This window comes from Gymnoscopelus braueri (genome assembly GCF_963280865.1).
Source record: "Gymnoscopelus braueri genome assembly, chromosome: 13".
Lineage (NCBI taxonomy): Eukaryota > Metazoa > Chordata > Actinopteri > Myctophiformes > Myctophidae > Gymnoscopelus > Gymnoscopelus braueri.
In genome coordinates this window covers 16,523,329-16,551,231 of record NC_137615.1, presented here as the reverse complement: position 1 = coordinate 16,551,231, position 27,903 = coordinate 16,523,329, and the positions used below count along the sequence as shown (strand labels likewise).

The 27,903-nt window shown below is 42.5% G+C and overlaps 1 protein-coding gene across 2 annotated transcripts; it reads right to left on the bottom strand.

The window, feature by feature from the left end:
• Positions 1-1,326: 1,326 nt before the first annotated feature.
• On the bottom strand, positions 1,327-26,833 carry prkacaa (protein kinase, cAMP-dependent, catalytic, alpha-a). Of its 2 annotated transcripts, none has more exons than XM_080446075.1 (10): positions 25,979-26,833; positions 14,982-15,043; positions 14,391-14,519; positions 13,119-13,217; positions 12,801-12,883; positions 12,262-12,388; positions 10,668-10,763; positions 8,554-8,676; positions 7,591-7,755; positions 1,327-4,605 (listed from the first exon to the last, which is right to left on the bottom strand). In XM_080446075.1, exons 1-10 carry the CDS (start codon positions 26,022-26,024, stop codon positions 4,480-4,482), a joined length of 1,056 nt encoding a protein of 351 aa, XP_080302201.1. In that variant the 5' UTR covers positions 26,025-26,833; the 3' UTR covers positions 1,327-4,479. The 2 variants fall into 2 exon arrangements, with proteins under 2 accessions (XP_080302201.1, XP_080302202.1); XM_080446076.1 differs by lacking the exon at positions 25,979-26,833 and adding an exon at positions 21,433-21,715.
• Positions 26,834-27,903: the final 1,070 nt, after the last annotated feature.

The following is a 27,903-nucleotide window of genomic DNA, read 5'->3' as shown; positions in this document are numbered from 1 at the left end:
TCAAAAAGAAAATAAAAGAAAAAGTTTAATATTTGGAATGTATTTGAAAGTTAAAAATGTTTTCAGATGGGAGTCTGCAGAGAAATACATGAATTTGGGCGTCCTTAACATGTAAATGTTTGAGAACTGGTTTAAACAATAAAAAAAAATGGAAGCAAGCCCAAATAATTACCCTTTAAAAACAAGCTAAAAAAAACGCAACCCGCCGCAACTACCAATATTTACAAGCAACTTTAAAGAAAAAGAAGCCCATTGTCGCTTATGGCGCGGACATGGCAACACTGCTGAGAAGCGGAAACCTCGCTGTATGCCTGCGTTGCGTGTGCGCTTAAGGTGGACCGCTTCAGATACGGCATAAAAGTTTCACCACGAGAGGGATTTTTTTAAGGTGGAATTTTCACTCGTGGTGCGAGGCGCGCGCAGCTTTAAGTACTGACAAGATGCAGTGTTGCCAGATTTTGCGAGAGAAACAAGCAACTAGGTGTAGGAAAACAAGCCCAAAAGAAGCTCAACTTATAAGCCACATGAGCACTAAACCAAGGCTATTTGAAAATAGCAGATCTACAAGCTCACAACGCGTCGCGATGTGACGAGTTGTGAGCTTGTAGATTGGCCATTTTCAAAATAATCTTGAAAAAGTGACACATTTTGAATATTTTTTGAAACATTGAAACATTTAAAAAAAAAACAATCTTAAAAAAAAGTCAATTTGAATACATGGCACAAAGCATTTTCAGATGGGAACAACATATTCAGTTGGGGGTCCTTGACATGAAAATATCTGAGAACCACTGGTTGAAATTATAATTAACATTTGGAAGCAAGCCCAAGTACGCAACCAAGCAACTTTACAGAAAAAGCCCAAAGTCGCTTATAATAAGCGGACATGGCAACGCCGACAAGATGGTGTGTGACGCTTCAATTCATGAGGTAGACTAGACGTACAGGTGGAGGAGAGTGGAGACTAGTCAGCACAGTAGACCTCTGCTTATGATCCAAAGTGTCTGCAGACTGTGCGTAGAATAGATGAATGAAAGAAATGGCTGGTGCTTATTATGGAACAAAGCACAAATGTGCTGAATTTATTCTGGGATGTAAGCCAAACTATGTGTAAAAAAATAAAATTTCAAACACTCAAAAATAGCACATGAGCTTGTATGTTATTTTAAATCTAAATCTGAATCTAAAATGACAGATGCTTTCCCAGTCTTAATGGAAAATTATTCTAAAATTATTCTAAACAATAACTTTCTAAAATATAACTTTGGCTTGATTTTCACAAATGCGTTGTGAGGTGAGGGCTTACAAATGACCCAGAGATATTAGTCTTAACAAGTAAAACTTTATTGGAATGATACATTTTGCAAAATATTACTTTTTTTTCTTTATTTTTTTTAACATAATATTCATTGTGTCCTAAGGGTTTTTCTGTCAAGTTCTCCAGAGGGTAAGATAGTTAAGACTGTCAAAGGCAGATATACAGTATTGTTTCCCAAAAGGTACAATAGACTACACAATCACTGTACCCAGGTCAGGAGGAAAATAGCTTTGTGTTTTGAAAATACAATTAGAAAATATGAATGCAAAATAACGCCCTGGATGTAAAAAGTGAAGTGTTTGAATGAAGAGTGTGTTAACCAGATGCAATCAGAAGGCAAATAAATGAGAAGAAAAAAAAACAAGCAAAAGAAAAAAACAAACAAAAAACACCTCAGTCTCTTAAGTGGATCAAGGGGTTTTGCCTTTTATCCATTAACAGATTTGGCCTTTTGTCAGAACATTAGTCAAAGACAAAAGGGTATTACATGTTTTCTCTTCAAAAACATTACATCATGGTTTTAAACTCTCAAATAATGCAAGCATTACCAAGGGATGAACAGCAATGACACTAAATGAATGGGCCGTAGAAACAGAATAGTTCCAATTCCAGGAGTCTCAACATAATCCCAGGTCAGGGAGGTCTCTTCTTGCAGTCGAGTTGTTTTACTACATGCAAGAAAAATGAAGCTCCCAGGAGAAACATGAATTCTAAAAAATACACGTTTGTTTCAAAACAGCATTTTTTTTTCTTCTTGGACATCTCCATCAGACAACTCAAGACATTCAAAGGCATCTTGCATTTTATCTTAATTACATCAATAGACTGCCAAAATAATTACTTAGGCCTATTTAAATTTAGACTGGAAAACATTCTCAAAAATAAGCCATATTACGAGACCTTATGACAAATAGATTGATGCACATCAAACAACTCACAGAAAAGCATTTAGTGGGGATGACAAATTCTAGCACCTAGGGCTTTATGTAGGGCGGTGGTAAAAGCTTACATCCTTCATTAAAACCAAGACAATGGGTTCAGTCAACAAACCAGCCACTAGATTTGGTCTGAGATTGTCTTGCATCCATAAAATAAAAATAAACTTGGCAAAAGGGTAAGTCAGGGGAACATGTTAAGGATACCCCTCGTAATTAAATTAGAGAAAGCTGAGAAAAAAAAAAGGAAACAAAACATTCCACACTGCAGTCCAAAACGTTTGGTTAAGACTGCAAGTCTATATGAAGGCGTTACATGTAAGGGTATATATTACAAGAAAATAATAATCACGGTGAATAGAACTAGTGTATTGACATTTAGCGGCAAACTGTCTCCCTACAACTCAACACTGAACAAAGCCCGTACAAAGTCAGGACTTCTGACAAATTAAATTGGGTTTTGCTCCATCTTGAAAACAGGGCCGCCAAGAGTCCATTTCAACAGTCACCACATTAACCACAATCTCCGGTACCTCAACACATATAAAGCTTAATGCTCTTTCATCTCTCTTTAAAAGTGATATTGTACAAAAATAACATGCACAATTTGTTGAAACGTTTTGCTACTTTTTTTTGCGTATTAAAATCCACCACCATCAGAGTTACATACAGAAAACTTGCAATGTCCTCACTTTGCAAATTTGGCAGAATTCAAACTTGTTTATTTATGAAATCTTAATTTCCATTTCACAGCTATGAGACAATGTTGAAAAAAAAAGGATATTCCATGTTCTCTATCATATATAGCAATATACATATATAAATGTACTATGAATTAAATAAACAATAGCCAGGAGTGTGTGACCACAATGTTAGTCGCTGCCAAATCACTGCTTTTTTAACCCACCCATGAGCACTAAAGAACACACAAGCACAGAGATTGACATAAAGACAAAATGATCACCAAAGGGCTTTAAAATGTTAATAAATGCAGCTAAGAGAAAGACAGGCTTAAAGGATAATTCCTTTCATTTTCAGCTTGTGCTACATTCAACTAGTTTTGTCCAACGTGGCAATTGGTTATCGCTTAGAAATTCATCAAATAGCAGCCACCATACTGAGTGGTGCTGAAACTTGACACCAAAGGAAGTGATGAAATCCTATTCGGTACAAATCGTCATGCAGCAGTTCAACAGAGCCCAAGTTGAAAATGGACGGCGATATCATTTAAATGCGGTGCTCATGTACACCATTTCTCAAAGGTCCCGAAAAAATAAAGAGTAAGACCTAGATAAAGTTAAACATGATAAATCATTTTTTTTACTCTGATCAAAGAGGTCGCTACTGCCTTAACTGCAAGCAGTGAATGTCTCATCTACCCAATCAACCATGCCACAACGACCAGACAAAAAAGGCGGTGTGCAGAGTGTGACGCTTTCAACCAAAACGGGCTCTAGGGCTGATGCCACCATAGCCAAAGCCCTGCGCCAATGCTTTCCACACGCCAATTTGCAACAAGTTGGCGTTACGATAGGCACGTCTGTTGGACTTTGTATTGCTTGGACAGATTCAGGATGGAGCAATGGAAGTGGGGGGGTGGGGTGGGTTTAGGATTAAGCCTGAGTTGTACTTAGTTACACACGGGAACAAGCCCACAATGTATCGCGCTGCAACGCCTTGTGAGCTTGTATATCGGCTATTTTCAGTGCACGACACCGGCACGCAACCAAGTATAAATCAGGCATAACAAGATACAACAATCACTTGTTGACAACGGCTTGTAGGAGGGACCCACTCAGACAGAGCCTATAGCAGATTCAGTACCTAAACATCGATGCCTTCACCTGCAAAGACCGAGAGAATGTCGTTACACCTTCAGAAAGATGCAAAACTCACTGAAGAGTGAGACCTTACGCTCCATCTCTCCTTGAAGCCCTGCCACAAACGTAAGAGGGATAAAGTAAAACTAATAGTAACAGTTGAGAAACAATCAGAAAAAGGCAACACTGCTGGTTCTGTTGGATCTTTCTTTCAATTTGCCTATCTCTCCACTGGGGGGTGGGGTGGGGGGGTAGGGGGGGTGGGGGTGGGGGGTTAACATTGTTGTCATCATTACAAAGAAGTAAGTAAGCAGTCCTCCTCAACTCCCGCAATTTCCTTTCATCCCAGGCCCCCCTTTTTCCTTTCTTAAATCCCTGTCTCTTCATCACTACTCCTGGTTGGGTCTTAGAACTCAGCGAACTCCTTTCCACACTTCTCTGTGAAGGAGACTCGGATCTCCTCTTCCTCGTAGTCGTCAAAGTTGCTCGTGTCACCAGGGCCTTTGCACTTGGGAATAAAGGGAGCCTCCACCTGAAACACAGGAGATAACACCATATCCAAGTCAATATCGTGCAATGTGTGATATTGTGCATTAAAAGCCGTATGATATTGGATTTATACTGTGCTACAGCAGCCACATATGAAGGATGAAACAAAACAAGGTGACATTAACACTATGTAGTTTAGCATTTCAGTTGAACAATTCCTTCAGGTGGTAAAGAAAATCCCTGTTGGATTTCATTTCTGACCATGCCTGCCCAATGATTTCATTTCTGACCGCAGTTCATTTCTGACCGCCGCTCCCTCCCGCAACAAAAAATCAAATGCAATTTAGTCCCGCAATATTACCGTCGACCAGTCCTGTATAAGCCTCCAATCCAAGAGATCCAAAAACATTACAAAACAGAATGAGATATTGAGCAGGTGGGCGTGAGAGGGGGGCTGTTTATTTGTGAGAAGTTGCTCACAGAGAGAGAGAGTTTGTGTTCTTTATCGCAACGGGACATAATTATATTATGTCGCAACGTGCTAAACACAGTGAGAATTAATGAGAATGAGAGAGAGAATGAGAGAGAGCGAGAGACACACACACAGAGATATATGTCTACACTCTGCATGTAGACATATTTATCTTGCTAAAGTAGCCTAAAGCATGACCACACATGCTCCAGAGGTGCTCTATATCTGGTTTATTGCGGGACGGTGCAGGATTTTGCGGGGGCCACAGGTTATTTTGATCGTCTGTTCCCGACCGCAGGTATTTAAATACCACCCGTGCCCGCAAGATTTGCGTTGATGCAGGGCTCTAATCTGAGACTTTGTCCACAAGTGCACAGATATTTTTTGTCGCTTTTTCTGTGTTTCGGTCTTTCATCCACATGCAAACTGCATTTTTAGGCCCTGTAAATGGGCTTTTTGGAAAACTCCTTTCAGGGTGAAGATATTTAAAAACAGAGTTTTTGGCTGCCACGTCATGAATGCGCTAAAGTTTTTGCCTTTGGTTTTTGTGATGTCAGAGTGTGCGGCGTTTTCTCCTTTGTCATTTCATGCAATGGCAGATGTGGACAAAATAGTGCTGGTTCTAACCTTGCCAACAACCCTTTACATGTTTACACATAAATGTCCAGTTACTATTCCACCATATTGAGGAAAAGAGGCTTCAGAATGAGTTATGGAGGTCACTGCTACATAGTCCGACAGCACACCGGTCCTGTACTGGTAGGTAGCAGACTGTAACAAGGCTATGTAAAGAAGGGGAGGTCACATTCTAGGCACAGGGAGGAAAAAAAAGTTTAATGGAATGCATTGAAGTCAATGAAAGCCGGACAAGCATATGGATTTGAATTTTTGCAACCTTTGTCAAATAATTGATTCAGGTAAATAAAAGAAGACATCACATGTTTTGTTTTGACAGGCACATGATATTATATTGAGGCGTCTAAAGAGCACAGAGTATGTTTCTGACTGAACAGTATGGGCTGTCATCGTGACAATTGACAGTCTCATGATGACAGCCGTGTTTTTGCATTTTGATATGGATGTTTCTTAACAGTGCTTAACAAGGATTTGTTTTAGGCAAACCCCCTGTTTTTAAAAATACCCATATGTGTGGACTAGGCCTGAGACACATTCACCTTAAAGCCATCAGCCTTCCGCTGCAATCACATTTACAGCCTGGCTCTGTGGGAGACTATCCGTGTTTGTCTGCATGTGTTTTCTGGAGGAAATCTCTCAAGCCACGGGACCGATCAGTGCCAAGTGTCTTGTGCACACTGCCAATATGCTAACTTAGCACCTCGAGTACTTTACGTGTTTTATACTTACTTACACTTTTTTTTTTTGACATTTTATAATGAAGTCAATGGGATCGGGTTGAAACCGTGCCAAGATTTCAAGTCATAAGTCATAGATATGTCCGAAGACTGACGTCACAGGCTGGCCACATGAAGTACGAGATCCACATTGGAGCAACGCCTTTGCTATGTGGATCTGGATCCACATGATTTGATTTTCATTTAAGGTGGCTCTCCACCTAACAGACTACTACAGACTGGCAGTCGGATGATGTCGGATTTTCAGGTGTCCAAAAGCTTTGGTCGCACAAACTATTACGAACGGCACGCACCTTGTAGTGTGCGTGCGTCAGAGGAAATCAGATTAAATAACTCTCCATACCAGGAGGTGGCAGTAGTCCGCAGGAGCCTGCAGTCCTAAACTGCGGCAGCTTGGACCAAAACGAAAACATAGCATTTTTGCGCTAGTCGTAGACGTAGTACTGCTTTGCTTTGGAGTTGATCGGTATTGGAATTGAGAGTTGAGAATATGGCATCTAGTTCAAATGTGCGACGGGCAATGTCTCTGGCTTATCTAGGCTTGCTCCTGCACCAAAAGCCTCTCTCCCCTCTCTGCACCACCTCGCTGCTACCATCGGGCAGTAGCTGTCGGTAGCCGACCGAGCATGTTTGGTCGGCTTTCGACAACAACCAATTTCCGGCCACAGACACTTTCCAACGCCTACCACCGCCGCCGGTGCGGTGGAGCGCTACCTTTAGACTGGACAGCAGATGGACACAAAGTTCTAGGCAGAGAGGAGGAAGGACATGCAACGCAGGCCTTCATTCGGAATTGAACCCAGGGATATTGTGATTATTTGTTAGATGCACTATCCTAATCTTTCTCAACATCTGGTCCAGGGCCCACCAGGGGTCCAAATGGACCCTTACTGGGTCTGTAACTCAGATTGTATAAATGGAACCATTTTCAATCTTTGGGACTATAATCTACACTGAAAAACATTCAGTGTTCATCTATCTCAGAGTTACAGACCCGTAAGCGGTCTATTTGGAGCCCCTGGTGGTCCCCGGACCCGACGTTGACACCCCGTGTGCCATCCAGTCATCACAAGTGCGCCCCTGTAGTCCCATTTCTAACGCCGAAGTAGACTTTATCCCCCTCCATCTTAAGGGGTGGTTGCCCGTTTTTCATGCATCACTCAAGTGGATGCAAAACTTTTACCTTTCTCTGGTAGATGGCGATCCAATCAGTGGTAGCAAACCACTTGTGGCCCTTGATATCGTTGACTCCGTTCCTGAGGTTGCCAAAGCGCTTCGTCAGGTCCACCTGCAGCAGATTTCTCAGCAGGTCCTTCAGGTCCGAGCTGAAGTGCGAGGGGAAGCGAACCTGCAGAAAGGAACGCAGAGTGAGCATGCAGTACTGAAACGTTATCAACTCCAGTGTATCTGATTTGATTCGGTGATGGTGTTAATAAGATAGACACATTAAATGCCAATCAGCCAATCGAGATGTAGCCTGTAGGTAGGTCTTGTGTAGATCAGAGATCTCCACCTACCCATGTCTGGGGAAATCTAAGTTCAATATATACTGTAGGCTAGAACAGTGGAGAAAACGAGGGCCAACAAACCTATGCCTACTGCTTTGAAAACCAATCCTGATACCGCCACAAAATGTAGGACCACCCTAACATTTTTGCATTGGTTCTGCGGTGCTGTTACTTATATATTAAATAACAGTTTTAGCCCATTCATTGAATTTAGGTCGTATCAGTAGGCAGAGCAACCTGTAGGTAGTATATGTAGTGCTGTGAGCATACATGAGAGAACATGAACATTTAACAAAAATAGCAGATCTACAAGCTTCATGAGTGAAGCTTCAATGAGTGTGTGAGCTTGTAGATCGGCTATTTTCTGTGAAAATATTAAGTGTAGTAGAGCAAAAACAGGAAGGGGCCTAGTATAGAGTTCATGGGAATCCGGTTAACAAGGTATACATTTTAAGTGCTTAAAATGGATCATGTGGGGAATCTGATCGTCCAAGTAAGGTGTGAGAGAGGCTGTTCCTATGAAGGGGACCAGAGGAACTGACGCTAGTGCATTGGACTTTAATAATCAAACCTCTGCCTTAAAATGAAGTTTGAATATGAAAAAAGGGATATTTCTCTAAACCCCTCTGCAAACTCACCTTCCCTGATACAATCTTCTCGTAAATCTGAATAGGCTGGTCTGCGAAGAAGGGAGGGTAGCCAGCAGCCATTTCATAAATCAACACACCTAGAGCCCACCAGTCCACTGCCTTATTATAACCCTGGGAGACGGAGGGGAAAGGAGAGAGGGAGCCTCACATGAGACACAGCCAGTAACTCATCAACATTAGAATGCAGCAGAACCACAGTTACATAGCTCACGTCATGCCATGAATAAAAACAATGCTAATAATTCCTTTGTGGTTAACCCATTAGGACCGGGAACGCATCTGTGTCATTTTAGATTTCTTTGGCTGTTCAAAAATAGCAGATATACAAGCTCATAGCGCGGCACCGAGTGCCGCACTACGAGCTTGTAGATCTGCTATTTTTGAAAAATAGTGAAAATGTGAATATATATATTTTTAAAGCAAACACTTGTAACTCAAATCTTTGCTTCTGGAGGTTCCTGGAACAAAAATATTTTGAGATGGGGGTCCGCGGCCAAATACATATAATTTTGGGGGTCCTTGACATGAAAAAGTTTTAGACCCACTGATATAGCAACATAAGTTTTAAAAAAAAACTGTTTTAGAAGAAAATGATATAGAAGACATTTTGTAGAATGGGCCTCAGGCCTTAATGGGTTAAGTAAAACCTCATCACTTTAGACAAAAAGCCCTGAGGCCGGCTGCACCAGCTCGACATGAAGCCGTACATCCTTAGGCTTAGCTACATTCAAATGTACACATGTTGCACAATCAAAAGTGTACCACTAGTCACCACTATGTCCGCATTGTCCAGCATAGAAGATGCAAATTTCTAGCACTTCTATTATAGGTTGCTACCAATGTAAACAATGTTAATAATTGTCTAAGTTTAAGCTTCATCCAATTCACAGCTCTCCTTCTTGACCTGCAAGACTTCCATCTCCACTCTCTGAATTTCTTTCTCTACCATCCAGATTGTGTTTTCTTTTACCCAAGACTAGTTGGTATCTTTTTCTCTATGTTCTTTGGCTGAAGGCCAGGCAGAGTACCCGGCATTAAACATTTAACCATCAGTGCTAGTTCATTATCAACGATTTGGTTTAAGCCTTTCGAGGGGATAATGAGCTCTTTATCTCTCTAGTCTGAAAGCCTGTTGGTCATGAAGTCTGTAAATTAGATACACCATACTGCAGTTGAGATCGCTTTTTATTTAATAAATTGTCACCTTGGAAACTAGTCAGAAAATCCCAATTTATACCTACAGCGTACACGGATGACTTAAGATTCACACCCAGGCGTAGAGCTACGCCCAGATAGTACACAGAGCAAATAATTCAACAACAGTCCCCAGTCTTTTGTAATGTTCATTCACACCGGACACCAGAAGAATCATCACATCGATTGAATCTTGGGGAACGCGTTGCCGTTTTTCAGCCATTATGGCTGATGTGTCCGTGGTGTGCATGCAAAACGTAGGCAACAAGGCGGTGTATCAAAGACAGTCAGCGCACACCACTTTGGCTGAATTGACATTGTAAAACATTGAGGGGTAGCCACACCTATTCATCGAATATACCGTGTCGAATATATAGTTTACAATCGCTTGTGCATTCTTCCTCCAAAGTCGACGATTAATTGATGTTTGATCATTTATTTGACAGGCCTAGTTCAAACCCATGTGCTTTTTTAGAAGGAATAATCCACGTCATTCTTGGCCAATTTTGACAGCCCTAATGGTGCAACAGGTTTAAATTCTACATCAGGCTCTAAACTTAGTTTAGAACAAATATTCAAGACAAGACAAAACCATTGCTTGTCAAGACGAGTCGAGTTGCTACTTGCAACAGAATACCAAAAACTGTGGTTTGCGACATTCTAAACCTGGACAGTCCCCATCAAGGTGACAAGTGGAGATAGTAACCGTTTCCATAGCACCGTAACCAATTATATTATACATATATATACTGTATATTATACAACATGTTGATGCATATAACGTTACAACTAGAGATTGATGTGTGCAACATGTTTGCGTTTGTGTGACAAGCCATTTGCATTGCAACTTGTCGCTTGCGATTCGACAAGTTGAGCCTCTTGAGACTCAATCAGAGGTCAGTGCTTACTTTGCTAAGGATGATTTCTGGAGCCAGGTATTCTGGGGTGCCACACAGCGTCCAGGTCCGGCCCTTCACTCTTTTTGCAAATCCAAAGTCTGTTACCTGGAACACACCAACCAAATTACTTGTATTTGCAAACATACATGGCAATAAAAAGTAATTCTGAATCGGGTAGAAAAAACAAAACAAAACACAGATGAGTGGAAATAGCAGCACAGAAATGTAATACTTTTAGCTCAGGTTCACATTTTGTATCATTGTCACTACTTCATTCATTCATTCAACCTTTATTTAAAATTCTCAGAGAGATCATTGAGGGAGACCCTCATTAACAATGATGATGAGATTACACATATAAATAACATAACAAAGAAAGACAATATTGTTGATAACAATCAGTTAAAACAGTAGCATGTTGACAGCAATCAGTTAAAACAGTTGCATACAGGTAATGGTTATTAAGTAGATTCCTAAAATGGCTAATAGATGCTACAGTATTTAGTTTAAGATCTTGTTGCAAGAGGTTCCAAGAACCAGGTGCACCAATGCTGAAAGCAGTCTTTACCAGTTCAGATTTGGCAAAAGGAACAAGAAGGACTAGCCAGTCGCTAGAGCGAGTAGGGTTCTGACCTAACATGGATGAAATATACAGTATGGTGTAGTGATGAGCGGGTCGACCCGTAACCCGCGGGACCCGCGGGTCAACCCGCGGTGCGGGTAGGTCGAGTCAGGATTTCAGAGAAAATTATGCGGGCTGAGGGTGAGCGGGTCAGCCGCTCTCCACGAAAAAAAAAAAAAAAAAACCTATTTTGACCAACATGCTTGTTTATTCAGCCCATGACAATGTTGTGCTACTGTAGACATTTAAAGGGACTTTGGGTACTTAAAAGAGCGCTATATAATATATATATATATTCCCACCGCGGGTCGCGGGGCGGGTTGAGCCATAGATTTATATATGGGTTCGCGGGGCGGGTTGAGGCGGGTCGCGTTCCGTCGCGGGTTGGGGCGGGGCGGGTCATGAAAAAACCCGACCCGCACATCACTAGTATGGTGGTAATTTTCCAACCAGTGCTTTATAAATGAAGAGGTGCTGAAGCAGCATATTCATCTGGTGTGTTCTTCTCTTCTAAGTATTGACTGTAGCTGAGCACCCACAGCCAAGTAGGCAATCAGAGGAAGCGCACCTGCTTTACATCTTGACATATTTCAGATTTGGTGGTTACGAAGATCATTTAGTCCAACAGGGTATATCAAAGAAACAAAACATTGGTGGAGAGTGGAGAGCAAAACAAAACGTTGCAAAATAAGTACATTAAAATGTGTTCTGATTTCATGAACGAATATGGTACACTCCGATTAGTTTTTCGGAGATGCTTAAATACACCCTATTGGACTGTTTATGAAACATGTTAGCACCTCATTCCAGGCAATACTTGAGCCTGAATTCTCTGTGGGTCCAAGCATTACGGGTATGTATGAGGAAGATTATATATATATTATATATATTTTTTTATATAGGTCTGAAATAGCTGAACTTATTTCCCAAATGCAATACCTGAACATTCTGAAAAGAAAACCTAAATGCAAAGTGCCATACCTGTATGTAGCCCTGCTGGTCAATGAGCAGATTCTCTGGTTTGAGGTCTCTGTAGATGAGATCCAGCGAGTGAAGGTATTCAAAGGTCAGCACGATCTGGGCTGCGTAGAAGCGAGCGTGTGGTTCACTGCAAAGACACAGGGACACATCGATTAAAGCAAAAATAAAATCTCACGACTCTCAATCCTTGTACGGTCCTAATATGCGATTTGTAAAACAGTGTGAAAGGAGCCCCCCACAATAGCGCTGTTTTTTAACAATGAACAGAATAATATGTAAAATGATGATGTTTTAGTTATATTGTTCGTGCTGTTCTACATACTGCCAGCCAGGTGAAGAAATAAGAGTGAAGCTTTAACCTTTGCTTTTATGAAATATCCCAAGAAGACATGCTGACTTCTATGGAATCCAAATAACAGAAATCAGTCGTGGTGACTGAGAACTTTAATCCATGGGGACAGGGTGGTTCACAACATTTACTGTCAGCCACGGTTGAACGCTGAGGTATGCACGGAGAATACCGACGTGCTCTTACGCACCTGAATCTGCCGATTCTCCTTAGGTGTGAAAACATCTCTCCACCAGGTACATACTCCATTATCATGTAGAGATTAGTGTTGTCCTGCAGAGGGAAAAAGAGAAAGGAGAGATGGAAAACATTTCAACAGGCTTCAGAAGCGTACTTCGTCGCACATAGAAAATCGCAGATCTACACGCAGACTCACAACTCGTCGCATTGTGAGCTTGCAGATTGCTGACGTAGCATAAATTGGGCATTATTCAAACGCACAGGTGGAGGTTGAAATACAGATTGTAATTTGTATAATGGTGAGCATTGCTCCATGCTCGATTCATACCTTGAACGAGTGCTCCAAGCGCACCAGGAAGGGAAAGCTGACAGCTTGAAGGATGCGTTTCTCATTCAAAGTGTGTTCTATTTGCTTCAGCTTCACCACCTGGGGGAACCAAGACAGATGCAACAGAGGTGACAAATTGGCTTCGCCTGATTACACTACAGGAGTTCAAAGTTTTTTTATAAACTATTTTTATCTTTTCTCCCCAATTTAGCCGTTAGAGGCCAAGTTTGTGTGAACATTACCATTGAAACGATCTTGCGATTCAAATTCCGTTACTATTCACATCATAATTTCTCAATGGCACCCTGTAACCAATACAGGCATGGGATGGCTTTCTGGGAGACGAGAGCATCCCTTCTGCTTCACAACCGATATCCACGGCTATAAAATGAAACATTAAGTGTATGGTGGACATTGTCACTACATTTTTCTGTGGGTCCAAAGTCTAGTTCTGTTTATATTTTTTGATATTTTGGGGGCATTTCTGCCTTTATTTCAATAGAACAGTGTAGATTGAGAGAGTTGGGGAGCGATGCGCAGCAAAGGTCTGTCGGCTCGGGAATCGAACCTGGGACTCACGGTCAGGCTGCATCAGAGCCTACAGTAAGTGGTATGTGCCTTAACTACTCGGCAATCGGTGCCCCATTAGCCTCGATCTCCAGGCTTTTATTGTTTAGTTTAGCTAAAAAATAAAAGCCTGGCCCAACCATAGCCTGTACTGGGTATGAGGAAGTGTTTCATTTCCCAACCAACCAGAGTGCAGTGGGCGTCGCTCGTAATGTTGTGTTAACGGGGCGGGGGTTGACGGACAGATCGGTGAACCAATGGGATCATGCGCAATCTCTCGCCGGCTCTATACACCCGCCCCTCTATACACGAAATCAGGAGCGTTGGGGCAGACTAGTGCCCCATAGATCTCAATTATTTTATCAAGGAGAAAAGGTTGTTGTCTTGTCTACTTGTTCATACCCCAGTTTTGCATCACATGTTTATTTGAAATGGAAAACTTTGCTCTGGAGTGATGTCATGGAGCTGTGTGTCTCAGTGGAGTGAGCCGTGACCAGTAGAGAAGATTATTGAGTGCCAGTGAATGGATATAAAAACTGTCTAATCTGGTGTTGATAATAATGTCATTGTAGTACAAAAAGGTACGGTGGGAGTTACAATTCAGGCCTTATTCATGCCTGAAATACTGTTCTCTCAGTAAAAGAAAAAGAATTCTGGTGTTCATGTGTATTGACATTATGTAGCCCACTTCTCATAGCTGTTTACCTTCTGTTTGTCAAGTATTTTCATGGCAAAATGTTGGCCTGTTTCTTTGTGCTTGACCAACATGACTCGACCAAATGAACCAGTGCCTAGGGTCTTGAGGCGCTCAAATTGGTCCAATGCCGCCGTTTGCTGGAGGGCAGAAGAGCATGTTAGTAAGTAAAGAAACCTAAGATAAATAAACAAGTCTTCCTGCATGCTTAACTTTACATTGGGCCTTACGTACACAACACTTCTTCAAATAGAAGTGTACCATGTCAATAAAGGCATTTAGATTGCTGACAGGTATCCAAGATTTCATTGTGGATTAGTCTGCATTTGTTTCCATGTCCCAACATTAGATGTGTACTACTAAGCAAATAAATAATATTCCATAGATGTCCAGCAGAGGGGGCATGTGCTCTCTCAAATAAAAATGAAATTTGGACATGTTGAACTCTAGTCAGTAGCAGGTGGATATCAAAACCTAACATCTCTCTAAATAACATTCTATCTAAACAACATATTTATTATCTGTAGACAAGCAACCCACGATATAGCATCTAAATAATGTACACAGCAGCACTTGACCTATAATTACAATCTTTCACATACCTGTGCTGGATTCTCCCATTTCTTGAGGAAATCCTCTTTGGCTTTGGCAAGAAACTCCTTCACTGTAAAAGAACAAAATTCAAATGAATTACAGTGCATTACTACAACCACCTGGCACCAGATATAAGCTGTACAGACATACATAATGGCTACATATCCTCATGTCCCATAAAAGACCACAACAAATATTCAACAACATTATGTGAGAAAAATAATGAGCTTATTCTTAACGTGCGTGTGCGTGCGCGCCTATGACAACCTGCCTTCCCCAGATTCTCCTTTTACTGTGTCTGGTCCAATTTTCACTGCTGTTTATAGACCGATAGACCAACTGGTTCTGCTACCATTGACAGTGCAATGTATAAATAATCAATAAAATGGGCCTAAATGTGTGAATGGATGAAAGTAAGTGCCGTGAAGAGCACTGTCAGGCTTTTCACATAGTACATTCTTAGTCCGGGGGCGGGACAAACCTAAGAATAGGAAAATTCTAATACCGCTCAGTTAAGTCTAGGCTAGACAAAGACTAGCCTGCTGTGAACAGCTAGCTACTAGCCCTAAGCTTAACTCAGGGCAAGCGTGCCTGTACAGGAGAAAAAAGCAAATTTTGTGTAAGGCTACAAACATTTAGGCAGTTATTGGCACTGGTGTGACTGTGAGCCCAGTTAATGGCTTGCCTGGCATATAATGTACATATAGGCCTAAGGCCTAATACACAGAAGCAGACGCATACACACTAGAGCCTGACCAATATACAGTATCAGCCATTATTTGACTTATTTGACACATTGGCAATTATACAGCCAATGTGTCCTGATTTCTTTCTTAACACTTTCAACCCGGCTTTGCTATTTTGGGCATGTCATTATGGGTGGTATTTCTTTTCTTTTTTTAATAATTTCAAATGAAAAATCGCAGATCTACAAGCTCACAACGTGTCGGGAGCTTGTATATCTGCCAATTAAAAATTTCCCATTTTTGACTAACTTTAAAATCACCTCCAACTTGTTCAAATTGGTTAGAATTGATTTTTTTTTTTTTTTAATGAAATATCAGTCAAAACATCGGTAATTGGTGGGCTAGAACTCAACAAAATCAAGGTCACGCTCTAATATGCACATGTGGCATCATATGCACAAGTTCACTTTTCTCACTCACTCTTATCTTTATGAGGCTAATCACAGTCTGTGGGAACATGTAGATAATCACACCTTCCTCATTCCTGCTTTGCTGTGTGTGTGTGTGTTACTGCTACTATGGATGCCAGTTGACACCAGCTAGCGCTGCCTTTTCCACCACTTAAAATGGTGGAGGGTGCTGTGGTGGAAACTACTGGACAAGCACACCAGCAAAAGACCCAACTTCACTGACCCACTATCAGTTTATTGTGGTGCCAAAAATACTCTTTCGGTGAACGCCAAGCAAGGTCATCATAAAAAAAAACATGCTTTCTGTATCAGGAGCGCACAGGTCTCAATCAGCTACGCTATGCAGTTAATGCACCCCATTTAGGAAAAGGTTTCAGTCATGTCAGACCAAGATAAAAAAGCCAGAATCATTTTTGGCCGGTCAACAGAGTGATAAATGTACTTCTATTCTAACGTAACCTGTTTAGACCTGAGGCCGCCTTCTAAATCCTGACCAAAGTTTTCTGAAAAACGTACATAAAATGTTTGTTACTATATACGGTACATAGCAACAACACCCCCAAAAGGGGTTCCCGGATTGAAAGGTATTGTTACGTATAGGGGTTCCAGGTCTAAATGGGTCAAGGAATCTGTCTTCAAGTCTGACATATTTTTTATTCAAAAATAGTGGGGGAGGGGGGGGACAGACTATGTGGTCATGGTGTAATGTTACTGCAGCAGTATGTGTAACGTGTTTCCGAATGGGCCATAGATACACAACAATAGCCTGCCCTACAGCATCGCCTGAATTCAGCCAGCTAACTGTCAAAAAGAGTATTAGTATGGAGTATATCATATTAAATTGTAACAGATGGACGAGGGAGACAAAAAAGACATAGCGTTTATATTCCATTTAGTATGTCTCTAAAAAATTATAGGAATCATACACAGAGCACAAGAATACAACTCAACACAAAAGCTTAATACAGATCTAGCTAATGCGATTTCCTGCCAATTCTCCAGAGACCAGCAGCTCCGACAAAAGGATGGGAGAAGGCGTGCCATAACGGCAAAGACCAAAGTTCGCATAAACATGTCTACAGCCACGTTGCTCCCATAGTGAGAGCAGACAGGCCAACAGGGGAAAAAACATTTCCCAGGAAAGTTGCTCAATCTCCACTTCCACCAGGGAATTAAGCATAGCTGGTGCAGCATATTATGTATTGTTCACATAATTACGGCCAGTCAGAAGAAGCTGATGTCTGCCCTTATAAAAACCTAGCTTGGGCCTTGATTGTTGCATCAACAGCTGGCTTAAGAGAAATTCTCAAAGATAGAGGGGTATCCTTTTGGTAGATTTAGGAGGCTTTGCTTCCGGGACAACTGAGAGTTGGGGGGGGGGGGCCCCGACTACCTTGAAGCCTCCATGTCTCCACTCTCCCACCTACCATCTGGAAGGACTATGGGCACCTCTGGTGCTGCAGCCTCTGCCAAGCGCGATCCTGGTTCGCTGGACCGCGAGGATGACTCCCTCTTCCCTGCATGCCTCCTGGAGCTCCTTCTGTCACACATTAGCCCAGCAAAGACTCCCCGTTTACCTTCTTCTTCTTCGGCCTCTCGGTCACAGCAACTGACTCATGACCTACGTCCCCCCCTCCCCCCCACTCTGCCGAGAGCAACCCTGTCAGGCCGGCTGTTCTTTTCATCCGCAAAAAAAAAAAGGTCCTTATTTCATCAGCGGCGGGGCGTTTTTACTCCCGTCCTGTGACTACCGCTTGCTGTGCCAGAGCTCAGAAGGCAGCATCCAACCACTGCCGTTGTGTGGTCAAACATAGCTCCGACAGCAGCGCTGCTCCCGTTACACTCACACAGATCAATCGGACCCCTCGCTTGGTTTTGTATCAATATTTATTCTGCACACAGAGTACTCTCTCCTGTTCTCTCTACTGTCAACACACACACACACACACACACACACACACACACACTATATATTGATCTAAACAGGGGCATGCGGAGTGTCACCAAAACACTACTACATATGTTATATTTATCCAACCCAGAGAGGGAGTCCTATGGAAAACTAGGTCTAAGTCAACTCAACTAGACTCCAGTCCAGAGATCAACAAGAAGCATCAATGCTTCCAAAACATCCTCTCATTAGTATTACCATCCAATCTGAATTTTGGATAAAAGTACCATGTTCAGATGGCATATTCTCTCTGCCACACACTAGGACCAGAATCAAATTGAGTGTGTGTGTGTGTGTGTGTGTCACCAACTTCACCGTGCGGAGGGACTGTCACAAAGACAACCTTCACTTTACGGCAACAAAACTTGTTTTTGGTTGTTTTAATCTCTGTAGAATGATTTAAAATGTTATGCTTACAACACAAGTCGTGTCCACTTTCTGCTGTCATGGAATACTTTATTTTCCATGTTATTTTATGGGTAATAAATAATTATGCTCATTTATTAATCTGATGTGTTTTTTGCCAAAGATGAGATGATCTACATTACAAGCTCAAAACGTGTGGGGCACTGTTGGATTCACTTGCAGTGAGGGGTTTTCTCCAGTGACAGAGCCATTTTGGCAGAAGAAATGTGTGCAAAATAGTAAATATGCAATTTACAAGTATTGAATCATGGATGGCGTATGGTTCAATATTAACCCGAGACCCCTTGCACCCCTTGACAGATTGCACGTAAGATCTGATTCCGAAGTTAGTGTGTGTGTGTGTGTGTAAACTAAAGATTGGACAATTGACCAAATATGGTACAGTACAGGTTACCGAGGATCAGTTAGTAAGCAATGGTTAATTAAAAGTGGTTCTACTCTATTCCTAAAAATGCCTGTTGATGTGAGAGTCCAAAGGAAATCAATGTTTAAGGCATATTTGGGACCATACCTAGCCTTGGATCACAATTATAATGATATGACAGTCTTGGACATTTTTCTAAATAGTGTTTGCACCCTCTCCCTTTTTGGTCCGTACATCTACATTAACGTTCAGATTTGAAATATGAAGTGTGGCCCCTCAGAAGTGCCTGTATATTCCATATTGTTTAATAAAAAACATTTTAATCCGGTCTGTGGCCATTTTCTCATACAGTTATAATGCATAACTCAGACAATACACCTCCCAACAGATAGGGAGTTGGGAGGTGTTGAACGTAGTTGAAAGCATACAGAGAAAATGGCCACTGATCGGATTAAAATGCTTTTTATTGAACAATGCGGATTATACGGGTACTTCTGAGGGGCTGTACATAATTGTAACATCCGTGGCCACGGGGTAAGCACTTCATATCTGAAATCTGAACGTTTATGTAGATGTACGGACCAAAAAAGGGAGACAGTGCAAACACTATTTTGAATATATAATATATGACAGTCTTGTATCAAGGCTAGGACCATATCTATACGGTGTCATCTCACCTTGTAAGAGTACATTATTGGAGTCGACTGTATTCCGACAACATTGAGCTGTGATCAGCATATTATAATATAATAATATCCCTTTCAGTGGAGTTAGGAAGAGCCAGACGACACGAATACAAACCAGCTCTTATTACATAAGCCAACCTGTGTCCAGGAAAAGGAACCCCTCTCTTATTTATCGAATGGAGGCTGGGTACGGGGTAGTCTCATCATGTAGATCAGAGATCTCAGCCCTACTGATATGTCTGGGTACATTTTTAGGGATGGGACAAATATTGTTATCGTTTATCTTGATAAAAAAAAGATTTGCCAAAAATAGCAGATCTACAAGCTCACAACGCGTAGCAATGCAATATATGGGCCAGAAGAACAGCAGAGAAAACCAGCGCAACCTACGCCTACTGCTTTTAAAAAACAATCCTGAATGATACCGGCCCAACATGAAGGACAGTGCTAAAAGTCTGAAGTGGCAAAACTATATAAAAGATAATGTCTCCACAGTGTAATCTAAGAAGGACTGCACTGAGGAGATTATAAGCAAATGTTTAATATAATATAGTTTTACTCTTGTTAAACTTGGCCACCTATTTACTTCAATTCATCAAATATTGGAATATTGGATCAGGATATGCAACAAAAAAAATCTGGGGCGAGTACGGTAATTGATTTAAAAAAAGTAAATTTAGGGGTGAACTACACCTTTAAATTTCCAATTTTAGCTCATTCATTGAATTAATTTAGACGCCAGGCGTATCAGTAGGCAGGGATCAATGATCAGCTGGTTACGCGCAACAAAGAGCAAAAGTTGCACTTTGACACCATTGCCACTTCATTATGTGACTAGGAAAACATAGGAACTGGTGTAGGCAAATTCAGGGGTTCACTTCCCAGACCCAAATAGCCATAGCCTCTGGCTGCAGCACCCTTATTGTAAAATGGCTTAAAGAAATAACTTAAAACAAAATTGTGAAAATATCTACAAGCTCAACAAATGAGCTTGTAGATCTGCTATTTGCTATTCTTGAAAACGTTCTGAAAACACTGGGTTGACAAGTGGTTAAACTGGTACAATGTTATGAATTGAAATTAAATCTTTTTCCCCCCCTCTCCTTTCCAATCGGCCCCTTGGCCCCCCTCTGGCAGCCCTCCTTGCTCAGATCTGATGGGAACTGACTGCATTTGGATAAGGATTTCAAAGTTATTTGGCAGCCATGTGTATATTAGACACAGGAAAGCATTTCTGGAGACTAGTGAGCTAAGTTGAATTTGACTATGAAAATGATTGTCAACCAAACAATGATCAACAATGTGTTTCAGGGGAACATTTATTATTACACAGACAGATGAACACTTTACTACTGTAAATGCAGATAGGGTCATGCAATGGACTCTGTCCTGACACACACTTCCACAGCACATAACAAATGGCTTCCTTGGAAATGTGTTGTAACTAGACAACAACAGGCAAGAGAACAGGCTAATAGAATGGTGTGTGTGTGTGTGTGTGTGTGTGTGTGTGTGTGTGTGTGTGTGTGCATGTAATGAATATACATGTGCTGCTGGACACAAACACCAGTTCAACCAAAAGTTGTGAATATGAACGACAGTGCATCAAAAGCAACCTTCTCTTTTATCAAATGTGCAAACTTTTCACAGTTGCACAGAGTCAGACACAACAGCTACACATTCACTCACCGGCCCCAAGTCACGAGATTAATCTAGTGACATGCACCAACTAGAATAGAAATGTTGAATTGTCTGCGCTGCCTATCCGACAAACAACCTGAACTCATGCTCACACCAGCTAAACCATTGGGTCTCAGCGTGGGCCAGACCAGGGCTCCACCCCCTGCTCTTGTCCAGTTCCAGGCTGAAAACTCACTCCAGCAGCAGGCCTCTAGCTCCTCCTGTAGCTGGCAATGCCTCCCATCTCCACTGCCTGTGTCCCCCAGACAGGGCCCTGCTCGCTGAAACAGCCTCTCTGCCAGCCTGGTCAGAACAGACATGATGCAGGGCTGGAGGTAGGCAGCAGACACGTGGCGTTCGTCCCAACGCTGCGGGAAGTCGATGGGAGCTCTAGCCACTACTAGGAAATCCAGAATACTAATTGAGTCTTCTGTTCTGAGCACCAAGGCTGTTTGAGATTCTCCCGGATTAGCTGGGCTGAGTTTATTGTGCAGGGGAGACGAAGCCCGACTCTGTGCAAAAGCCAGGACAGGGCTGGACCTTCCCTGCTCCTCCACTTCCTGCTGCAGCTCACACCGTCTGTCCGCCCTGCTCCTTCCTGTGGGCCTGATCTCAGTTCTCCGCACCACTGCACCAGCCCTCCATTTCTCCGCTCTGGACAGGGGAAGTACAGGAGCGACGGTCCCTGTGCACCTGAGCCCGGCCGAAGACTTAACTATCTGCCGTCCCTCTAGAGCGACCTGCCATACTGTGTGACTGTCCTTTCTCTCTGGCTTGCTGTGTGGAAAAGAAGTGCTCACGGGTGTGGGCCTCGGGACCCCTGGTCTGAATCTGCACCTGTCTCTGGGGATCAGGGCGGGCGCCCCAGTGATCAAGCTGATAAGGATGTGTGGAGTGTGGCATGTGAACAAACCTCCAGCCGCTAGGACCTCCTCTGTGCCTGCTTATAGCCTGATAATCGTCCCATTTCCCATTAACCCATTTAGACCTGAGGTTCCGAGTCTACAAATGTCTTCCAAATCCTGACAGTTTTCTGAAAAACGTATGTTGCTATATTATCAGTGGTGCTCAAACTTTTTAATGTCAAGGACCCCAAAAATGATATGCATTTGGCCCCCCCGACTGCCATCTCACAATATTTTGTTCCAGGGACTCCCCCAGAAGCAAAGATTTGAGTCAAGAATTTTCCCTTTAAAACATATTCAATGGGTTCAATATTTGGTTCAATATTTGCACAAATGTTTAGATTAAAAAAAAAAGAAAATCTACAAGCTCATAGCGCGGCACTCTGTGCCGCGCTATGAGCTTGTAGATCTGCTATTTTTGAATAGCCAAAGTATAAAATATGGATAACGTGGTTACACAGATGCGTTGCCGGTTTGAATGGGTTAATGCCAGAGCACTTAAAAAACTAAGCGCTGGGCAGTGACAAGTAACTGAGAGCTCGTCTGGCCTTGTTACCCAGCCAGGGGTTAACATTACAGTCAGACTGAAGGCCACTCTTCACACCCACACTCCACCAGCAACAAGGAGACGAGGCTCATTTCACAGATACCTGTTCAGATCTTAACACACTTGAGCGTTTCGGAGTGTTATTATGGATGAAAACATAACCACCAGAGATCAGATTTACTTTGAAAACAAGCAATACAGTTACTGAATGTCATTCCTGGCGTAATCCCTCGGATTACAAAAAATGGAATCTAATGATATCTCAATATCAAAACATTACAAATTGCACCTTATTACAAAAAAAAAAAGACTGTCACAAAAAATGTCCAATGCAAATAAAACACATTTATCCAATAAGCATTACTTTGTGAGGATAAACAATAGGACCCACTGTGGTCGACTCTACTTTGCAACTGCGGGCCTTACAGGGCAGATGCACTTTTCATGAGTGCATTGTTTACCCCATAATCACCAACAACACCCCCCCCCCCCCCCCCCCAGTGATCCTGTAGGTAGTTAGTACGTAGGCTGTCTTTCACCTCTGGAGAGGCTTCACAGAGAGGCTATGTAATATTTATCTGTCTGGGCAGCGGCGGGTGGACTGGACAGCGGCTCAGATGGACGGTGGCGATCTGCATTGAGAAAAAGGGGGAACAGACTGTCCTGCAGCTGAGCTCTCGGGGGGGCGGGAGTTGAAAATTATTACCATAGATGGAATCAAAAGAATGTTAACTATAATCGAATTACACCTTTTTTTCCAAATGCAATCTGGGCTGATTATACTATAGTTACTTATTTCAGGCCATCCGATTATGTAATCCCAAATACATGTTACTAGTACCCAACACTGAAAATAATAACAGTGTCCTCCCAAACCTGCTCGGGGGGCCAGCAGCAGTCACCCTCAGGTCAGTGGTACTCAAAAGTGGGGTCCAGGGACTCTCAGGGTTCCGTTAGGGGGGGTCTAAATTGACCCCTTACAAGTCTGTAACAAGTCTGACAGTATACAACAGTATACAAGTCTGACAGTATACAAATGGGTCCATTTGGTTCCATTTGTATACTGTCGGAGTTAAGGTTGGGTCCTTGAAATGTGGAAGTTTGAGAACCACTGCTCTAGGTCATAGAGGGTGACGGCTGGTCCGTGAGTCAAGGATAGAGAGGGTTTGGGAATGCTGGGTTAAGAGTACGGAGCATTTGTGACGGAATAGTAAGAGCAAAAAGATCTCTCCTTCAGTAGTTACCCTAAGAAGGAAAACAAGTGTCCCTCCTTGCCCATAGAAAGTAAGTAGAAAATATAAATAATTCCCTTGATACAAAACATCACTATACTAAAAAAAAAGAAATGCACGGATTACATTACTATTGTAGTATTTAGTATTTGCATATCAAATGCACTTAAATTTGTATACTTGTAATAAGTGATTCATAAATATTTCGACAACACAGAGGTGTTAATGTAATCATGACAGGGACATCTTATGGCGACCGACAGAGCTTGTGAGATAATGGAAACCTTAGAGAGCAGCGGAAAGAGGTGGAACTGTAATAATAATAATAATGACAATAATAAAAACAAAGTTATGGGGGGCAGCAGTGGCCCAGAGCAAGGATGGTCTGGGAATCAGACGAACGCACGCGCAGACACACACACACACACACACACGCACTCTTGTTCTAAATGCTGCTCATCACATGATGTTCAAGAGACTCCTCGACTTCAAGGTTCTGCCTGAAGAGGATCACACTGCCTGCATCATATGACCCCGCCCTAGTGGCTTTTTCCTACTCTGGATAACAACCAACCCCCCTCTCTTCAATTACTGTCAAACACAGTGTGTGGGACTCAAGACTCATGACCACATTACATTAAGGTTCTCATGAGTACCGAGTCAATTATATAAACTTCCTGCAAAGAAAATGTTGAGCTCTCCCCGTTGGTTAAGGATAGCAGAGTGGGGCACAGTGACTTTAAGTCTCAGTGTGCTTGCATTTTATAAACAAAAAAACAACAAGTATTGACTTAATTTGGTACTTCTTGAATCCTTAATAGATGCCACATAAGGGATAATGTTGTATACGGCACTTATTTAGTATTCCAATGTACATAAAGGCAATTGGTTAAAAACGTTTGGGGAAAAAAATATGAAACATCAGATTCAAAAAGATGAGTGAAATTACATGTCACCATCACCTGCATCTCTTGGAAAACAACAGAGGCGTTTCATCAAGAGCCACTGGACAGAATCAGTTAAGAACCGAACACGGTTCTGGAATGTGACGGCACGCCAAACTTGAGGGAAGCCAGATTAAGTTGCTAACATTGCACTTGTGTGTGAGGCTGAATGACATGAGGGTGCTTCGCTTGGAGAATTCTCTAGATCTGCCAGTGAGGACACCCATTATGGAGTCACTAAAGTGTACCAGGTGTAAGCATACACAGTAAAATCCTCAGCGTTAATATTGATCCACTTGTGACTCTAAGAGAGGCTGTACAAATCTAATTCACCCTTGTTAACCTGACTCATTTGGTTACATTGTGTACGCGCTCAGAGTTACATTACTGTACCACTCAGGGTTGTACAGTGTATACAGACAGTACAGTCGATGTGTAGAGTATCTGGGCCGGGGTGTTCTACTGTATCTAGGCTGTTGCTTTGTTTTTACAGTCCTGGATTTGTTAGCCCTGTACACAACAGCCCAGAGGACCAGGGCATTGCTCTTGGTCAGGCGACAAGGCACCCTTCGACCCCCTCTCTTTGGTGACCCTACCAGGAGACTGTGCTCCCGCTGGCATTTCTCTAGGGCAGTGGTTCTCAAAGTGGGGTCCATGGTCTCCTTGAGGGGGTTCTAAATGGACTACTACTACAGGTCTGTAACTAAAGTGAACAAATGGAACCAAAAGTGGGTTGAGGGACCTTCGGCATTCCTTGAGGGTGGTCCAAATGGACCATTATAGAGCTGTAACTCTGAGTGTGTGTACAAATGAAACCAAATGGGCCCGTGAGGCTCCATTTGTACACTCTCAAGAGTTATGGGGGTCCTTGAAAAGGTACTGCTCTAGGGTTCCCTGAGGCACGCAACTAAGCCCCCCGACCACAACAAGGTGTTGACCCTTGTGCCCCAGTAGGCATAAAGGGCAGTAAGTTAAGTAAGAAGCAACAGGACATTATTCAGTGATTATGTTTTCTCTATGTGATGAAACGGGTGATCTGAGCAGCTCTTTGGCTGCAGGTTGAGGTGTTAACATAAAAAAGGTAACGACAAGAAGAGTAGAAGTATTCACTCACCACTCTCCATCTCGTTGCCCTTCTTGGCGGTGGGCGTGTTGCCCATGATTGCAGGCTGATGGTTGAGTCTCTCTCTCCGGGGCTCTGGACAAGACTTTTAACTTTGCCAACCTTTTTGAGGTTGCTAACTGCTAACGCTATCGCCGTAGCAAGCTATACTAGCTAACAGCTATCATTATTGACTCACACAGGCGTAAATATATATATGTATATATGCGTTTCCTCGGAGAGTTTTGGGGTAAAAAAAAAATAAACTCGGCCAAAGTGGGCGTATGTATTTGTATGTGTATCCGTTTAGGATAAGGCTAGCAAGGCTAACGGCGTAGCAGAAATCCCAGAGATTTGAGTTCTAGTTAGCTATAGCTAGCTTCTGCAAATCCTCCAACCCAGCGCTGGTTCAACGGAGATCGAGGTTTCCTCTGTGTGTCTGCTTGCTGGGCTTGACTTGTCCACAATGTCCCCCAAGGTCTGGGTCAGATCACCATCTGCGACGTCGAACCCTTGGTCCTTTAACGCCCGCAGCCTGGCGTCTACTAGCCGTTAGCTAGCAGTCAGTCAGTCGTAGTGTACCCTGGTGGCCTGTCCACAACTTGGCTAAGTTAGCCAGGTGCTAACCTATGCAGCCAGGCCTTTTTTTTTTTTTTTTTTTTACAATGAATTCAGACCTGGGTCACCACAAAACTGCTGTCTAGTTTCTAATCCCCCGGGTTATTTCACATGGAAGAGCCAAATCCCTTTATTTGTCAGCCAAGGCGTCACGTCCAGCGGTTTAGTTGGGAGCGAACAGCTTAGTATTGAATGTCTAAAAGCAGCTACTGCCCCCCTCCTCCATTAATCCGTAGAACCACAGCAAGCGAACCAGCTACTCCAGCCATCTAGCCACACGTCGCCCCGCCCCTCGGAGCGTTACTGGTTGGTCAACGCATGTGTGTCAATCATCGAGAGACGACCGTTGACTGGCTGTGCGGCTACACCGTCCAATCATCGCAGTGATGTGATTTGTCTGTCAAAAGGTCTTTATCCCGCCTCCAGTGTTGCCATGTCCGCTTATTATAAGCTACTTTCGGCTTGTTTTTCTGGTAAGTGATTGATGTACTTTATTTAGTAAGAGATATTGCTTGTAAATATTGGTGGTTGCGTTTTTTTTACTTGTTTCTAAAGTGTAGTTGCTTATTTGGGCTTGTTTCCTAATGTTGTTTAAACCAGTGGTTCTCAAACATTTTCAAGTCAAGGACCCCAAAGGTACTTTGTATTTGTATGTATTTGTCTGTGGACCCCCGTCTGAAAATATGTTATGCCAGGGATCCCCATACAAGATTTGTGTTGTTAAAATATTCAATTTCTCCCCCAAATGTTTTTTTTTTTTTAGAATAGCAGATCTACAAGCTTGTAGATCTGCTATTTTCAAATAGCCAATGTATATGTTAAATGGGCGAAGGGCTAGCTCCTTTGGGCTTATTTTCATATAACTGGTTGCTTGTTTCTCTCACAACATCTGGCAACACTGCCCGCCTCTTACAATGGCAGATCAACCAATACGTCTAATGCCAGTAAAATATGTTTCTTTTCCCCAGTTCATCCAGCTGCCCTGTCGCAGATTAACTGACTGCATTGAACACAACACCGTTAGTTATGGCATAAAACAACAGAATCATACCGCTCTCGAACCACACTGGTATTATTTGGGGAGCAGTAAGTGTTCAATGCCAAAGCTCGAACCTTGCCACCCCTCCCACCACCACTCCACTGATCTGTGATTGGATGTGACGTTAAGATGGGCTATTTTTAGTAAGAAATGCCCAAATTTAAAGGGCCACGCGCACAGTTTTGTCGGGGGGGGAAGAGTGGGGAACTACGTGTTTTCCAATTTTGGCACACGCTATTGTAATCTCTATTTGATTGTGTGGCATTTGATGCTGTCGTTG

Coding starts and splice junctions, on each gene's coding strand:
- prkacaa (XM_080446076.1), bottom strand. CDS start 21,556: ATGTCTGTTCTGACCAGGCTGGCAGAGAGGCTGTTTCAGCGAGCAGGG. Junction 10,764..12,261: donor ACCAGCAGGGCTACATACAG/GTATGGCACTTT, acceptor GGTGTGTTCCAG/GTAACAGACTTTGGATTTGC. Junction 7,756..8,553: donor AGAAGATTGTATCAGGGAAG/GTGAGTTTGCAG, acceptor TCCTTTCTGCAG/GTTCGCTTCCCCTCGCACTT.